At 47.4% G+C, this 18,466-nt stretch overlaps 1 protein-coding gene across 1 annotated transcript in view; it reads right to left on the bottom strand.

Annotated features, from left to right (window-relative positions):
• The window catches only part of LOC132510515 (liver carboxylesterase-like), a 36,487-nt gene continuing 18,021 nt past the window's right edge, over positions 1-18,466 (bottom strand). Inside the window, exons 4-14 of the mRNA XM_060132730.1 lie at positions 18,247-18,380; positions 16,117-16,270; positions 14,546-14,650; positions 12,514-12,618; positions 9,812-9,850; positions 9,346-9,486; positions 7,072-7,152; positions 5,980-6,127; positions 1,638-1,769; positions 649-721; positions 1-371 (exon numbers count right to left, since the gene is read on the bottom strand). Coding sequence (XP_059988713.1) covers positions 188-371; positions 649-721; positions 1,638-1,769; positions 5,980-6,127; positions 7,072-7,152; positions 9,346-9,486; positions 9,812-9,850; positions 12,514-12,618; positions 14,546-14,650; positions 16,117-16,270; positions 18,247-18,380 — 1,296 coding nt within the window. The 3' untranslated portion in view covers positions 1-187. The remainder of the gene's footprint in view (positions 372-648; positions 722-1,637; positions 1,770-5,979; positions 6,128-7,071; positions 7,153-9,345; positions 9,487-9,811; positions 9,851-12,513; positions 12,619-14,545; positions 14,651-16,116; positions 16,271-18,246; positions 18,381-18,466) is intronic.

The raw sequence follows: 18,466 nt of genomic DNA, 5'->3' as shown, positions 1-18,466 counted from the left end.
CCAAAAGAACATTTATTTCCAAAATTGAGGCCACAGAAACAGAAATTCCCCCTCCCTGACCTCTGCTACTCCCATCAGATAATTCCCCAGCCTCCACAATAAGATGCCTCTTAGGCCCACAAATACCTTCTATAGAATACCCCTGTCTGGGGTCCCACAAGCCCCCAAGGCCAGCTGAGCCTCCCGTTCACAGCTCAGCATGTTTTAACTGGGGTGGCTTCTTTGCCACCTCCTTGGACAGGAGCTCGTTCCAGAAAGCCACTTCCTTGTCTTTCAGCTTCTCGGCTGCCTGGGTGGTGACGCCAATCTGAAGGTACCCTTCTTTCTGGTCATATATTGGCCAAGCGGGAAGCCCCTCCCCGTTGGGATTCCTGGGAACAGAATCACATAGAAATTCCCCAAAGCTACTGTGTGGCCCCAACAACCCTCAGAGATTGTCAGGGACCCCTTGGCTTCATCTCTGCCAAAGGCTCATACGCCTCCAGAGACAGGAGGCTGACCATCTCCTGGGCAGCCTGTCCACTGAGGGAGCTCTCACGTCAGGGGCCACAGGGCGGGGAGTTTGCCCAGCACACGTTGAAGCTCCTCCCACCCAGCAGACACGCCCTGCCCCTTCCCAACCCTGCTCCGTCTGTGCCACCAGCTCACCCGTTCCGAGCAAAGTTGGCCCAAAATTTCATCACCATCTTGCTGAGATTGGTCTCCTCTTCTGAGGCACCATCTGTGGGGAGGAGACAAAGCCATTGCTACTCAAAGTGTGGTTCAGGGGCAGCAGCAGCCCTTGAGAACTTGTTAGAAATTCAGAAACGGGGCCCTTACTCCAGACCTACTGAGTCAAAACCGCATTTTAAGAAGATCTTGGGTAATTCAAGTGCACTTTAAGCTTGACAGTTACTGACCTAGGTCGGGCTCAGTGAAGGGCTGGGTCACAGGGCCACACCCCAGGGTTTCTGCTACAGTAACCCCACCTCCCAGGATACTCTCCTCTGGGTCTTTTTTCAATCTCCTACACCCACACACATTTTCATAGAATCTGAAAAATAACCAAGCTGCAAGGCCCCCAAAGAGTCACCCAACCAGAAAGTGCCCAGAGGCGCTGCCATGTACAGCCCTGGGTTGTGTCACACACAAGTTGTCGGTAACTGCTGAGGGTTAAGACATTAAAGACATCTGTGAGAGGTATTCTTTAAAATATGATCCTAAACATATTTAATTTTTAAAGATATGAGTTTTAGATAGATAGATGATTGGATAGACAGACACATATTAGTCCTGATTCAAGGTTAAGAGCAATTCTAACCTTACTCTCACGTACCTTCTGATATGCTCTTGTGAGTGCGAAGTGAGTGGTGGCATTCTAGCCCTGAGCAGGGCCCTGCAGGTGACCCACCTCCTGTCTTACTGATGCCCAGGTCTGGATTCTTAGAGTGACCATGGAGGAGGGCGCAAGGATACACATTCTCCACCATGCACATTAGAGCAAGAGAAAGGTTAGGACCCTTTGTCCTTCAACCCTGTTATGGTGAATTCAGGAAACTAAGACCTGGAGAGAAGGAGGAACTTGCCCAAGGCCACCAAACCAAGACTTGAACCCACATCCCCTAACTCCAAGTCTGTAGTCACCAAAGGGCCATCACCTTTCAAAAATGGAGCCCCGAAGACTGAGAAGAGCTCATCCCCATGGTCCCCCATCACCGTCTTGGGTTTCATGGCTGATGAGAAGCTTGGGCGATACTGGAACTCATACATGTAAGTGGGGGCTCCGGCATCTGGAAGACATGGATTCATGCACAGTTCACTTCAGCAGACGCACACCTGGATGGTATCAAGGGCTCCAGAGGTGGGTGGGAGGGGCGCTGTGAGCAATCAGGAAATTGGGGGCATGCCTGGTCCTGAGTGAACAACAATATTAACAGCAGCTGCCCGTTGTGAGAACCAACCGTGTGCCAGACCCTGTGTGTCCCTGCAGGAAGCCCCTGGTTATCAGCGTAACAGAGAAAAAGACTCTGGGAAAAGTTCTATGACTTGCTTAAGGGTGTACTGGTGGTGGAGGTGGAACTGGATTTGAGCCAGCTATTGAATGAATGAATGTTGAAACTTTGGGGAAATCGATTCAAAATAACTATCATTATAGAGGCATTGGGTCAATACATATAAACCTCTTGGCCTATTGATGCATTCACAGAGCAGAACATCTAGATACATAGTCTATGTACACAGAAATACCACGACATTTCATTGCTAACAGGTTAGTCTTCATTCCCTTGGAGAATACCTGCAGCCTGACAGGTGTCTTCTATTATGCCCATTTTTGAGCGTTTCTGGTATTTTTCACACGTATTCCAAGAAAAGTGAAGTAAATCCACGTTGCTGGTCTGAAAGTGCAGATATTTAAATACAAGCCTATGCAGAAAGGGGACAGTCTATTCCTTGTGTCTCAGGAAACCACAATTCAGCATTTCCTTTTTCTCTGTCATCTCACAGGTCTTGCTTCCTGCTTGGCCCGGGGAGTGTTAAGGTGGTGGCAGAAGGAAGAAGGGGCCGAGGAAGGGTACAGTTCCTCCCTCCTCCTCTCCCCTGCCCTTACGCTCACCACCCCCCCTCTAAGCCCCAGGAAGATGTCAGTTTTCCTGCTGACGCTTCAGCAGCGTTGCCCATTTTGCTCCTTCAGGGCTAACACAGGCCACTCGCCCGGGGAGCTCTGTGCTCTGCATTGATCATTATGCCCAGAGTGAGTGACTCTACCCGGGAAGGGTCAGGTCCCAAGTCAGGCTGGCGGGGAAATATCACACGTTTTCCCTTCCTGGGGACAGAATCACATTTGGAAAATGCAGAAAAAAGGAATAAGAACAAAATGATCACATATAATCCCACTGCTCAGAGAAACCTCTGTTAATATTTTAGCACTTATCTCACTTATGTATATAAAATAAGGATACTATTGGATGTGTAGTTTTGTAATGACTATAATAATTTCTTCATATCATTAAATGTTTGTCAACTACATAGTGTAACAATATATGCCATCCTGACAGGAGGATGTACAATAATTTATTTAATTGCCTCCCTTCCCCCCTCTCACTGCACTCTTGGTTTAGCAAGAGGCATTGTTTGGAAGAAGCAATCCGTCTGTGGTTCCATAATCCAATTGCTAAACAGCTGCTTCAGGGTCAAGCAGAACTCACTGAAAGGAGGGTGTTTACCCTTGCCTCTGCTACTCAGAAGTGTTAGAACGGAACTGAGAACCCAACCATACAAAGAAAGACCTAGTGTGAATGAGAGAACTTAATTATGGCATGCCCCAAAGATATTCTTTTCATTCCTCTCTTCTTCTTTTTTTTTTTCAGTGTTTTGCCTTAAACCACTGAGATTTATAAAAAAAATTCCTACGGGGGTACTTTTCTGGTGGTCCAGTGGTTAAGACTCCATGCTCCCAGTGCAGGCAGCCCGGGTTCAATCCCTGATCGGGGAACTAGATCCCGCATGCCGCAACTAAAGATCCCGCATGCCATAACTAAAGATCCCGCATGCCATAACTGAAGATCCTGTGCGCCACAACTAATACCCGGCTTAGCCAAATAAATAAATATTTTTAAAAAATTCCTGCAATCACAACACACGTCTTCAAAGGAAAGTAGGGCAGAGATTTCAATAATAACAATTAGGAGCAACAACAAAAGCAGGGGGAAGGAGAGAGCTAGTAACAAAAATATGCAAATTAAAACAGTGTGATGTTCTTTTTTTGTGAGGTAAGACTTATATAAAATTGGCAGCATTATTTTTATTCTTTTAATCTGACTATCCCAAGTGAGAGAGCTAAGAAATCCACACTCTCATACACTAGAAAGCAATTTCACAAAATGTATCAAGAACTTTAAAATTCTACTACAGCCCAGCTTAATAATTTCACTTCTAGAAACCAACTCTAAGAAAATTATTTGAGACTTGGTTAAAGATTTATGCACATAAGGCTGAGTATGATGTTTTCTGTAGCATCAAAATGAGCAGCCAGGCTAAATACCCAATAGGACAGGAATACTAAAGTAAATTTTAATCCATCATACCATGAAATAATTGCTATTTTCCATGAATTTATATTGACATTGAGGAAATGCCTACAATATAGTTGTCTATGAACATAAAATTAATTTTAAAATTATGTGTAAGACATGGAAAGGCTAATAGAAAAAAAAATGTCAAAACTTTATAGATGGGGCTTCCCTGGTGGCGCAGTGGTTGAGAGTCCGCCTGCCGATGCAGGGGACACAGGTTTGTGCCCCGGTCCAGGAAGATCCCACATGCCAAGGAGCGGCTGGGCCCGTGGCTGCTAAGCCTGCGCGTCCGGAGCCTGTGCTCCATAAGGGGAGAGGCCACAAGAGTGAGAGGCCCGCGTACCGCAAAAAAACCCAAAACACCAAAACTTTATAGCTGATACTTCTAGGTGAAGGAATTATGAGTAATATATAGTTGCTTCTTTAATATGTTCCCATATTTTCAAAACTTTCTACAATGGTAAGATTAATTTTATACTCAGAAAACTACTTTATCAAAAAGAGATTGAGAGAAATACGACAATGAAAAAATAACATTGATAAACTCTGGGAAGTGCTGGCAATAAGACCCTGAATTCAAAGTCACGGGATGTCAGATAAAAAACTCAAGTCCAGTATGGCTGGGAGCAGCTGAAGGGGATACTACAAATCAAGACATGTAGCAAGAGGCAAGACAATTTATGAAAGAACAGATTTGACCCCAGGCAGTCCCTGGCTGGTCATCAGGACCCTAGGGAGGAAGAAATGGTAACTAGAACCTCCAAAGTACTGTACTGAGTGCTCGGGGATAGAGTAAGTCAGCCACAGCTATGTTTTATCATGCTTATAAAGTCTCAAAGTTTAAAACCCTTCTAGCACCGTTAGGCAGGGAGGTCTGGACCCCAGAACCATCTCCTGGCTTGCAGACTAGGTGAATGAGGTCTCCAAGAAATGAAGGGTCCTGTGAGTAACTCAAAAGGTACCCAAAAGGGACACCTCCTCTCCAGGTGAGCTCATGCATCCCTGACCTCACACCCTACACACAGTCTTGTGTCAATGTTGGAAGGTCCTGTGGTGGACACAGCACACACTGGGAGAAACAACAGCCAGCCACAGACATTGACATTCTCTAGACTGCATGGCCCCACTCTTCCAATAATCACTCCTTTCAGCTTTCTTGGTCCCAGACAACACTCCTGATCCTATGCTTGGCCTCCCTCTACCCCCAGCTCCACTGGTTAACAAACTAGTTTGCAGATAGCTCTGACCTTGGAAACCTTCCAAGACCTATCTTCCAAGATTTCCCCTCTAGCCCCACAGACCACCGCAATTCAGGTGAGGAGCCCTGTGGCAGAGGCTGTCGGTGCCTCCCCATATCCCCGGCTTCCGGGCACGTCAGCCTGAGTTCCACCTCCTGCATCTGTAGCTCTTTGCCTGGGTCTTTGGCAGCCAGAGACCACTCTGCCCACATGTGCAACAGGTCAAAGCACCAGGGAATTAACTGCCCTTGGGAACAGCCTTCAACCAATGACTCGTCAAAGTTGGAGGATAAATACCCCAGCTCTCTTGCCACTCACTAGGGATAACCCTGAGACATGTGTTCTGCTGGTTTCCCAGAGTTCCCCAGGTCCGGGTGTCCACAGTAGATGCTTTCTTGACAGTGCAGTGTGGACTGGCTTCCTCTCCATTCATGTCACTTCTCCACTCCTCTACTGGTGTTTCCTGGGATCACCCCCCAAATAAACTCTTTGCATTTGGATCCTTTTCTCGGAGTCTGCTTCTGGTGGAAACCAAAACAGGACAGTGCCCCACCCCAGGCCAAACGCAATCAGCCTTGGATGTACGACCCTCAGCAATGTCCACATGTGTTTGTGCTGAGGGCTGGGCAGGACAGTCAGTGAAGCTGGAGAGGTCAGTGTCCCTCTCCCATCCAGTGTCTGGGACTCACCTCTGTGGCGACGGGCCACATTCACAGATGGGACACCGAACATCCCATCTGCAAGCAGGTCCAGGAACAGGTCTTTCCTTCTGGCAGGGTCGTCCGTCCCTCCTAAATACTTGTCAGCCACCACCGTGGCCAGTTCCTCAGGGATGCTCTGAAATAGATCCAGTGAAAGTGACCACTGTTAAAGTTAAATATAAAATGGAGACCAGACTTACGCATTATCTGTGCAGACAAAACCATTTAAGCCATGTAAGCAAAACTAACTCTAGCGTATTTCATGCACATAAGCAAAACCTAACTTAGGTTATTTTTTGTAAATCCCTCTGACAATCAAAAAATAAACTAAGTCATCTCCCTAAAATAGTATGAGATAATCACTTTTAACCAATCCCTTGCCACCTGAAAACCTCTATTGTAATAAGCAATCACTGAAAATGTTAACAACTTCCTCATTTTCACTTTATAAGCCATCCTGTAACTTCACCCCCCACCCCACCCCCGCCCCCCACCGAGCTTCCTACCAGCCTTTGAAGTTGGAAGACCCCAGGGCGTGAACTATATTTTATGTACCATAAACTCTTACTAAATACTCTTCATTCATTTGGTGGTTTAAATTTTGCTATTTCTGGATTTTTTTTTTTTTTTTTTTCGGTATGTGGGCCTCTCACTGTTGTGGCCTCTCCCATTGTGGAGCACAGGCTCCAGACACACAGGCTCAGCTGCCATGGCTCACGGGCCCAGCCGCTCCGTGGCATGTGGGATCTTCCCAGACCGGGGCAGGAACCCGTGTCCCCTGCATCGGCAGGTGGACTCTCAACCACTGTGCCACCAGGGAAGCCGCTATTTCTGGATTTTTGACTTCACCACCCCTGGTGAGTGACACAGTTTCTCTTCTTGTGTTAATGGTGAACTTTTTGAGCTCAGTGCAAACTTTCCCCCTCCCCCAATCCTGGGTAGTGATAAGAAAAGCAGAAAAAGTGGGGCAGAACCCTCCCAGCCCCAGTCTTCATTCTGCCATTAGTTGCTTTGCAATTGGGAACAAGTCTCTTCCCCTCTTTAGGGCTCAGCCAGTTCCTGTGATTCCTAGACTCTTACAAGGATGGGGTAGGACTTCCACACGAGGGATGTGGCCGTCTTCTGGTCCAGCTTGCCTTCAGAGAATGAGTAGCCCATGAACTGTTAAAACAAAGGTTAAGCAATTGTGAATCATCAGGTAATGACAGGAAAAACCAAAGTTACCAACAAACCAAACCAATGCAGGCTGAAGGCCACTGTCATATCTTGATGGGCATGGGTCCATTTTTTTTTTCTTTTTGAGTCTTTTATTGTTTATTTATTTAACATCTTTATTGGAGTATAATTGCTTTACAATGGTGTGTTATTTTCTGCTTTATAACAAAGTAAATCAGTTATACATATACGTATGTTCCCATATCTCTTCCCTCTTGCGTCTCCCTCCCTCCCACCCTCCCTATCCCACCCCTCTAGGTGGTCACAAAGCACCGAGCTGATCTCCCTGTGCTATGCAGCTGCTTCCTACTAGCTATCTATTTTACGTTTGGTAGTGTATATATGTTCATGCCACTCTCTCACTTTGTCACAGCTTACCCTTCCCCCTCCCCATATCCTCAAGTCCATTCTCTACGTCTGCGTCTTTATTCCCATCTTGCGCCTAGGTTCTTCATGACCATTTTTCTGTTTGTTTTTTAGATTCCATATATATGTGTTAGCATACGGTATTTGTTATTCTCTTTCTGACTTACTTTACTCTGTAGGGCATGGGTCTTTGAAGAGTTGGGCAAAATCAATGAATCAAAAGGAATTTTATATCTAGAAATCAAGGAATGCAAAGAAGATAAAGTAATTGTTAGGGAAGCTGTCCCAGTCTTTGTGTGTGTGTGTGTGTGTGTGTGTGTGTATATGTATATATGTGTGTGTGTGTGTATATATATATATATGTGTGTCTGTGTGTGTATATGCGTGCATATATATGTGTGCATATATATATATATATATATATATATTTAGGCTAGAGTCTCCACGGTGGTCATCAAGACAGAGAGGGAAGGTTTCAGCCAGCCAAGTGTTGAAGTAGAGGGCTCTGGGGCAGATGACACAGACCTCACAAATACCCCGCCTGTGTTAGATAGCAGAGAAAGCCCCAAATTCTGCCATTATGGTTTTGGTCCTTTGGTATAACCTCTGAAATCATTCTGAAGAACTGCAGAACTCTGCACATAACAACTGCATCAAAACTCTGCACTAAGTGACTTCACCAAACTCTAGCACGGCCACAAGCAGCTTAAGGCCATGTCCCCAGGATGACCCCAGGCCCCCTTAAAAAGCTCTGTGCTGCCAGGAAAATTTACCGTTTGCTCTAGCCAAAACCTGGTGATAGGCAGGGAGGTCCCTGAACCCTTTCTTAGTACAGTTACTTTAGAAACCTTGTAATTATAAATCCTTTTTCTGCCCTTTGGGATGTAAAACCACTGCTCCAACCTGTTTTCTCAAGGACCTGAGAGCCAACTTTTATGAAAAGCAAACATTCAGGGGATAATTCTTGCTCTCTCCCCCAGTCCCTGTGGAAAGATAATGCCTAACTTCAGTGGGAGCCTTGCTTCTACTTACACCACGGCCTCCTGTCATAAAGACAGAAGCTTGTTTCTTCTCCAGATAAATGCCAGCTAACAAATCCAGGTGGCCCAGTTTCATGGACAAATCCCCCCTCCCCGCGCCCGCAGCCTTAAATAGGCTCCAGCCTTTTGTTTCAGGGATTTGGGTTCAGTTTACAATTGATCTTTTCCCTATAGCAAGAGTGTCACTGAATCAAACTCATTACCAATTCAACTGCTGTCCGGCTTTGTTTATCTTTGGCAGAAGGGAAAGCTCTTCCTAACTTTTAGAAGTCAATTTTAACTCAGGAGGAAGCAGGCTCCTTTGAATGTTTCCAGTTAGATGAATGAGAGTGTGAGGTGTGGGTGGGTGGAATTTATGGGGAAACTATGAAAGCACCAAGCCCAGGGGAGAGGCTGCAGGTCCCAGGCCTCACTCTCCCTAACTCCCAAACCCCTTCCCCTTTCCAGGCCTTGGGTTTCTCATCTGCCCAATGATTATCTCTACCAGCCCTCCTGGCACTGACATTTCAGGATTCTTGGAAGGGAGGACAAGCAGAGAGTGTGTGGGGATGTGGGTCCCCAGGGCCGCACCACCCAGGTGACAGCTGGGCCATCGTGAAGGTTTCCACGGAAACGTCAAGGTGTATGAAGGTCCCAGAGGGGGGTGCATAGAAGGAGGGATCCTGTGACCAGAGATGGGAGGGGTGATGTGACGGGCAGGGGAGGCGAGTCTAAGAGGCCTGCACTTTCTCACCATCGGCAGAATCCAGCCACACTCCTGCTTGTTGATTCCCACGACGTAGGGAACGGGGTGGAAATTCTTTTCAGCCAGAATCTCTTCGGGCGTCTTTGGCAGCAGCACTCCATCAAGCACGGTGGGCAGCAAAGGAAAGCTCTGGGGAAGAGGGCAGCGTCATGTCTGTGCTTCCCCTTCGAGGTCACACCCGCGTCCCCCTCTCCACCTGCCTGAGCTCACAGCCGGCATCACAGACCTGCGTGCCCATGGGCAGTGGCCACACACTCAGGGTCCTAACAAAGGGGGCTCAGTCTGTGGACCCCAGAGGGCAGAACTCTGACCAGGGCCAGCAGTGGTTAGGTGATGCGGGCAGATCTTCACTCAAGTTGGTATAAACTATATAACATAATGTGTATTTCATTTGAAGGGTGTGTGTATCTATATGCATCTCTCCATCTATAGTCAGTTCTTGTAAGCATCTTACCTCTCTGGGGTCTCCGTGTAAATCAAGAGCGAAAAATTTCTGTGAAGACAAAGGCAGAGGCTGTGGGTGAGAAGGCTTCCTGAGAGCAAAGCTGATCCTGTGAGCTGTGGGTCAAAGGTATCAAGTCCTCCCTCCTGGTGCCACCCTGGTTGGGCTGAAAGGAAGTGGGCAGGGCACCAGCCCCCCTGGGCATGAGCACAGGGTGCAGGTATGGGACGGGGGAGGGGAGCTCTGGAGAGGACTGCTGCTTGTGCCTGCCCTGCCCTGCACCCATTTCCTCTTCTTGTTCCTCCAGGTGAAAACACCCCAATTTTCCTTTGGGGGACTCCCTCTTCCCCAGTCTCACTCCACGATTCCAGGCATCTATATGTGACCTGAGGTGCACCATCTCCCTGAAGACAGGGATTACTTCAGGGATGGACATGTGCCCATGTCAGTTCAATAGAGTTTACCCAAAACTGTTGCTGGAATTATTGGGAAAGAGGGCTTCTAAGCAGATAGGATGTAAGTCTAGAATACTGCTGTTGTCTAACCTCCCCAGGGGACAAATCTGCTTGAGAGTGAAGCCAACGCAGAGAGGTAAAAAGCTGAGGGATAGAGACAGAGTCTTAATGATATCATATGTGCATCTGGATCCGGACATGCCTGAAGCCATCAACTCCTGGACTTTTCAGTTAGTTACCTGAAGATTCTGTTACAACATATCCCTTTCTCTTCTCAAGTCACTTCGAGATGAGTTTTCTCCTCCTGCATTAGAAAATCCTGACTCATACAAGCTCACTGAAATTCACCCCACTCCACGCTTCTCTTTGTTGTGAGTTCACCAGGATTGTGCTGATTTTATTGTGACACTGCAGCTAACAGGCTTGACCAGTATGCAGGAAGTCCCAGTAAGGGTCCCTCCATTATGGGTTGTAGCCCCGCAATCCAGGTGTGTGCGTGTGTGTGTGTGTGTGTGCACGAGTGCACCCGCATGTGTTATTGAGGAGAGAGGATAATCATGGAAACACTTCCACGTGATCTCAGAAGATCTCAGAAGGATAACATGGGCTCTTAGGTTCTCTGGATTCTCCCAAAGTCACCGACTCTCCCCCCTTATAAGCGGATCTCTTGTGCCACACGGAGAATTGCTGAGATAAATTTACCTCTTTCCAGGCATCAGAAAACAGTTGTGTTTTTATCTTTGAGCACATTGGTCACCTTATTTGAGCCTGAGAAACCAGGATCCAAGGCTACGTTGGACTTAACCCATGGAAATAGAGCAGAGTCCAGTGCTGGCGGCTGGCCGCTGGGGGTCCAGGAGCATCCTCAGGGGTCCAGGGTCCAGACTCTCCCCTTATAAGCGGATCTTATAAGTGGTGATCTCTGGGTATCTGTTGTGCTGTAGCTTCCTGTGATGACCCACTACCATAGCCATCCACCAATCCTGAAATGTCACCTTCTCTGTGAAGCATCCCTGCTTACTATAATGAATGCGTCCCCTCTCTGTATTCCCACCACACTTAATCCACGAAGTATATGGGCGTGTTTCTCCTTGAATAGTTCCTTATGAGCAGGGACTATATCCAGTTATGTCTGCATCACCCATGCTGTTACCCACCCCCATACACTTAGCAAAGAGAGATGGTTGGGTGGATGGAATTAGTCAATACTTGGAGCATTGAATTGGGGGGATAAGTGGATAGATGGATGATAGCTAGCAGATTAGGTGATGGATGGATCATTGACTTTAGAGAGATGGATGATGAAATACAGATATATGAATGATTGATAACAGATGAATGAATGTTATAGATGAGTTGATATTAGATTGATGAAAAGATACTGATGAATTGGATTCACTGGTGGATGGACAGATGTATAATAAGATGATGAATGAATGGATGGATGAATAGGTGGATGGATGGTTGGATGGATGAATGGGGAGATATACGATTATGTGAGAATCACTACGGAGGCAGACGTGCAGAAAATCTAGAAAATTGGGTCACCACTGGATTATAATTGAGGTGGTTTCTAAATTAGCCAAGACAATTGTGACAACCTTTCTGAAGAGCTTTGTTCTGAATAACCCCATTCCCAAAATTCAGGATGGTAATCACCTCTGAGAATGTGTAATGTTTAATTTCTTAAAAATCTATCAGATTCCACTTATATGAATGAATCTAGGATGGGCAAATTCATAGACAGAAAGTAGATTAGAGGCTTCCAGAGACTGGGGGGAAGGGGAGAAGGCAGAGTAACTGTTTAAAGAGGTAGGGATTTTTTGTTTGTGATGATGAAAAGTTTTGGAAATAGTGGTGATGGTTGCACAATACTATGAGTGTAATTAATGCCATTGAATTGTACACTTAAAATGATTAAAATGGTAAATTGTATGTGACATATATATATTTACAATAAAGAAAATAGTCACATATAAAAAAATCTATCAGAAAAACAAGATTGGAAAAAGTAAGTTTTGATAGATATGAGGAGTTATTACACAGTTGTTCATTATGTTATTTTTTGTCTTTGCTAACATCTGAGTTAAAAAGAAATAAGGAAATTCCCCATTCAGATCCAGCCTGACACTGCTCCTGAGAGGTGAGAAAGTGTCCCAGGTAGTTTTTCCAGGGCAAGGGGATAGGTGAAATGATGAAGCCTGGGGCCATGTTTACAGGGCGGGGAGCTTGTGTGGCCATGAGAGTGGATGTACTCACCATCTTCAGCGTTATCTCCAAGAGCTCGTCCTCTGTCTTCTGGCGCAGGCAGTGAACAAGGACAGCTGAGGTGGTGCTTTTGCACCCAGCAAAGACAGCAATTTTCTGCAGAGATCACAGGTGACAGCAGAATTCAAGAGCCCTGTCTCTTCCCTCCATCAATAACGAAGTGTTCTGTTCCAACCTCAATTTCTAAAGTCAACACATGGTAGCGAAGATACTCTAGACCAGTATGTCCTGGATCCCAGATGTGCCAATTATACTCCTCAGCCTCTGCTGCCTTATCTCTGTTCAAGTGGACATAATGATCTCAGAGCTGAACATCTAAAGAGAGGCAGCATGGAGTGGGGCTTAAGAGCATGGAATCCAGAATCCACTGTCTAATTTCAAATCTCGCCTCACCCAATTAATAGCCTTTTGGCCTCAGGCTAGACACTTGCAAAGTGCAGCCAGAGGGGAAGATGCAGAAGGAGGAAAGTCAGGCTCCATGATGGCGGGACCACGGAGAGCGCACATGGGCTACCCAGAGCCTGGTCCAGTGTCTGACATACAATCAATGCTCAGTATGTATTTGGTGAAAAATTAAATAAAAAGGCACATGAAGAAGTAGAGCGGAGAGAGAGAGGGAGAGGGGGAGAGAGAGAGAGAGAGAGAGAGAGAGAGAGAGAGAGAGAGAGAGAGAGAGAGAGAGAGAGACACAGAGAGAGCGAGAGCACACAAGAATATGAGTCTTGGATTCTTCATTCTGCCAATCTCTGGTCCTGTGTGACAGCAAAATCCAGCACCATTTCTGCCACCTTTGTTTCCTTTAAATAACTCCCCCTTCTTGACTTAAGCCTGATCAATGGGCTTCTGCTGTTAATAGCCAAAGAATTCTGAAAAACAGTCTCAACAATTTTTTAAATTCTTGGTGTCTTATCTTCTCCCCTCCTGCTTACCAGTCAGTCCCTTTAAGTCTGGTTGCTGCCCCCACCCGTCCACCTAACCAACTCTCACAGCCCGACGAAATCGCTCCACATCAGTGACTCCAGTGCACACTCCTCAGCAGAGCCTCCCTGTTGCTCACCCTTCCTTGGCTTCCTAACGCTCTCCAAATAAAGACAAAGTCCTCACCAGGTCCTCTGCAGCATGGCCCTGCCGATGGCTCCATCCTCACTTCACTCCAGGTTCCGTCTGCTCTTTCTGCTCTGGCCACAGCAGCCTTTCTCGCTCTCTCTCAGTTGAGATACCTGCTCCTGCCACAGGACATTTGCACAGGCTGTTCCCTCTTCCTGGGTATTCTTTTCTTACCAAGTAGTTTACTGCTCATCCTTCTCATCTCAACTCGTTGATCACTTTTTTTCATGAAGCCTTTCCTGATAACCTCCCCCTGTCCACTGGACTAAGCTCTCCTTTTGGATTCTGTTATGACATCAGGTATCTCTCCTTTATTGCTCTAGTCACAGTTGACATTTTGTAAGTTGTGCAATTATATAATTATTAATCTGTCTCCTCAATTATAACAGAAGCTTCATGAGGTTGCAAGATGTCAGATTATATCAAAACTATTTGTTGAGTGAATGAATGAATCAATGAATGAATTCTTCAGGAACCCACCCCAGTCACAAGCCCCCAAGGAGAATCCACTCCAGGCACACATGCTGCCAATGAGTTCATCAGATTTCAGACCCTGAGCGAGGCAAGATAGGATGACAGTTCACTGACCACTGTCCAGGCCAGCACCCCACCTGGAACACTTTGGGAAGCGTGTTCAGTGGAAAATGCATGGGGCTGGCAGTCCAGAGTCATGAGCCTGAGTCCGGCTCTGCTCTGATCACTCGCTGACCCTGGCAAGTGCTTCTGCTCTCTGCCCCAGTTTGCTCAGCGGTAGAAGGTGGAGGTGGGATGAGGTGTGTCCTTGCCCTCCCTGATCAGCCACCCTCACTTCTGTGATTCTCTGAGGATGTCAACTGGCTCCCACAGCAAGAAAGACCCCTGACAACTCCAGGAGAGCAGAGCAAAGGGTGTGGGGACAGTCCAGTGTGAGACCTACCTTAGCTGCAGCCTTCATGTCCTTCTTGACCAGGACAGAAGTGAGGGCCACACCACTCTCAGAGATGGCCCGGTGGAAGAGATTCTTGGCCAGGGGAGATAACACCTGGGAGGAGGGTGGCGAGAAAGGGAGTTTATGCTCACGGGGAGGGGTCTTCAACAGCTACCCCCATCCACAGCCCTGTCCTGGGCTGTTCCCCTGGAGACCATGGGGCCTGGCTTCTGCAAGAAAACCTCAGCTGGAAGGAGCCAGGAGCAGAGTGAAGGACAAAACAGGAAGTGTGTGGCACACACTGATTATAACAATCAAAGTATCTGAAAGGCAGCTCAGCAATTCCTAGCAGCACTTTAAAGCACAGTTCTGATTCCCCATTTGCATTACTTAGGATTTATTTTAAGGAAAATGATCATGGAGGCACACAAAAATCTCTAAAATGTTCATGTTATTTATAACAGTAAAAGTTGGAAATAACACAAGGTTCTAATATATGACATTGGGTAAATAAGGTATTTTTCATTCTTACAATGAAATACTATACTCGACTATACACACAAAAAATATGAAAGAATAACTAATGGTGAGGGAAATATTTGAGTTATAATATTAAGGAAGTTTTTTTGTTTAAAAATTCATAGAGACAGATAGGTAGATAAATGATAGATGATAGATAGATAGATAGATAGATTCATGGAAAAAAGACTAGAAAAATAAAACTGTCCATGGTGACAATCCCTGGCTAATGGGATTGTGGATGAATTTTTATTTTGGGAGAGTTATCTATGCTTTTCTTTTTTCTCCATTTTATAAAATAAAAACATTTTACTCTGAAGATTCAACTATGAATCCAACATATGTTTTAAAAATACAGTAATAGTGTTAACCTTCTGCTCAACTGTGAGGCAGCTGGAGGGTTTCTAACAGCTCCCAGCGCCTTCTAATCTGGTTTTCCACCTTTGCTTCCCTTGGTGTCTCCCAACTGCCATTCCCACATCAGGCTCCCAGGTCGTGTCTGTGTTTCATTTCCCGGGTCCCATCCCCCCTTCCATCCTCCTTCCTCTCTCTACCTCTCCTCCCCCAGCCCAGCTCCATCCTCAGCCCCAGAGGCTGCTGCCCTCCTTCCTGAGATGAACAAGCCATCAGACCTCCCCAGAGGAGGCCTCTGACCTGTTCTTAGTGTTCATGTCCCCTTGAATTGTAGATCTGGCTTCAAGCCAAATAATGACATTGCACCCAACTTCATGGTTGCCTCCTCTTATCCAGAATTTACACCCACCCCTACTTCCCAAGAGGAGTGAGGTGAGTACTAATAGTAAAATGATTAGGAAGGAGAGTAAGAGCTCAACCAACACAGGACAGGAGGAATGTCTCCGTTGCAGCCGTGGCTGGAGATATGGCCCCAGGATGCTAAGCTGAGCTCTGAGCTTCCTGCGGTCCAAGGAGAGTTTGGCCATAACTTTCCACCATCTGATGCTGCACAGAGTAGGGTCAGCCTTGAATCCAGGTCCCATGACTAGACTGGCTGGTCTGCAAGGGGTCCCATCGGTAGCCACATCAGGGCCAGGAACACTTACAAGAATAGAGACACTTTCCCCTCCTGCTGACTCTCCAAAGATGGTCACAGAGCCTGGATCCCCTCCGAAGTTGGCAATGTTCTCCTGGACCCAGTGCAGTGCAGCCAACTGGTCCAAGTGACCCCAGTTCCCCCGGCTGTGTTCATCCCCTGTGCTGTAAGAGAACAGGGTGGGGTTGAGAGCAGACATGTCACAGCAGGGCTCTCAGGACCACAGATGGGGCTGGGGGTCTGGGTGAGCCTTCTGCAAGAGACTGGGCTTCCAGAGCCCTGACAGTGGGATCTTCATCTGCCTCCCATCCTGCAGCATTGTTCCGCTGTAGCGCTCTATACATCCATCCCACATCTATTTATTGAGCATCTACTATTCTACAATTCCAAAGGGAATTCCAAGCAGAAGAAACAGCACATGCAAAGGCCCCGGCATCCAGTGAACAGAAGTGTGAGTCTAGGACCTACAGCTACAGAGGGCCCTGAGGGCCTCAGTAAGGATGTCAATGTCATCTTGAGTAAGTTAGGAAGCCACTGCAGGGATGACATGATTCCATTTATGTCTTAAATGATCACTTTGGCTACTGTGTGGATCAGACACGGTGTAAAATAGCAGGGTTATAAAAGTAGATGTTATTACAACAATCCAGGGGAGAGACACAGAGTGCTTTGAACAGGGTGACTACAAGGGAGGAGGTGAGAAGTGGCTGGATTCTGAACATATTGTAAAAGTGGAGCCAAGAGGATTTGCTGGTGACTGGATGTGGGGTGTGAGAAAAAGAAAAGAATCCAAGTGCCCCCAGGCTTTTATCCTGAGTAACTGGAAGGGTGGAGCTGCCTGCAGCTGAGCCGGAGGCCCTGTGGAGAAAGGAGAAGGGTTTGGGGCAGGGGCATGGGGAGTCAAGGGTTAAGTTTGTCCGAGGAAGGGAGAGGTGCCCTCAGGTGTCCCGTGGGGATGGCAGGAGGTAGTTAATGATGTACCTGCTGGTTTCAAAGGAGAAATGGGCTAAAAATAGGGAGCCTGGAAGTGCCCCCTGAGGTCACTCAGGAAACCAGTGGGACAGAGAAGAAGATGCACACAGAGGCTGAGACGGGGAGGGGAGGGTCCGGGAGGGGCCGAGAAGGAGCTGCCATGAGGGAGGAGGTGGCCAGGAGCCAAGAGCAGGAAATTTTTCAAAAAGGTTTGAGGGGTGACGTGCGGTTGCTGCCAAGGCTGGGCCGCTGGTGACCTGGACCAGAGCAGTGTGGTGTCTGGTCGGGGTGAAACCCTGACTGACGTGGTAGAGGAGAGCCTGGGGGAGAGGGAGGGGGGAGTGTACACAGTTATACTGTAACTGGGAGCAGCCGTGGGCCGCGGGGGAAGGACATGAGGAGTCTCAGTGAAGGTGACACATCCCGGGACATGACTCACCTGGGACAGCCCTCCTCCAGCCCATAGGTCTTTCCAGTGAGATGACCACCCCCCCCCCAGCCCACCCACCAGCCATCTGAGGGTAAGCGGTCCTGGGGCTGGTGCATTCAGAAAAGGCTCGGTAACTGTGCCTGCAGGAAGTCCGGTTCCTGTCCCCACGGACACTCCATGGAGGAGACTCGAGCCTTCGCTCACGCATGTGCCAAACTCCACGAAGGAAATGGGGTGAGTGGGCCCTACACTCCTCTCCGTAGACGTGTCCACTGGAGTCAGGTGCTCGTTACAGCCTCCAAGTTCCAGCCACCCGTTCCTCCACCTACAAGACTTTACGGAGCTCCCACGTGAGTCTGCTCCTTCTTTCCTTCCCCATGAGGTAAGATGTATAAGCCTCTAACTGCTGCGCTGCATGTTAACTGTCACCTTACAGGTATGCAACATGCTGGGCAGCACAGGTGAAAAAGAGATGAGCATTTCAGACGAGGTAACATTTGGGTTGGGTTTTGCAGGAATAATAGGAGTTTGTCAGGCAGATTAGGCATTTTACATGCAAGTAAGTGGACCAGGGTGGCTGGGGAAGGAGAAGGTAGGTAGAGCCCAATTATGAGGAGACTTGCATGTCTTAGTAGGGAACCTAGCAAAGATCCCTTTGAGGGCTTGCATGACCAGAGTGGGGTCCTAGCACTCCCACACTGAGGGTCAATGTGCCGTGAGGAGAGTCCAGTGTCTTACCTGAAGAATCCCCAGATGCCCAGGCGGTACTGAACGGTCACCACCACCACGTTTTCATGGGCAGAGAGGGCCAGCCCATCATAGGTTGATGCCCCGCCCAACATCAGACCTCCTCCGTGGATCCACACCATCACCTAGATGGGGAGGAAGCAACCATACGGGGCATAGGAAGCAGAGCTGGGAAAGACCTCAAGAGGCTGTCTGGTTTGGTCATCTACCC

The sequence above is a fragment of the Lagenorhynchus albirostris genome, chromosome 19 (assembly GCF_949774975.1).
Source record: "Lagenorhynchus albirostris chromosome 19, mLagAlb1.1, whole genome shotgun sequence".
NCBI classification, from domain to species: domain Eukaryota; kingdom Metazoa; phylum Chordata; class Mammalia; order Artiodactyla; family Delphinidae; genus Lagenorhynchus; species Lagenorhynchus albirostris.
This window is presented reverse-complemented; position numbering and strand designations above follow the sequence as displayed.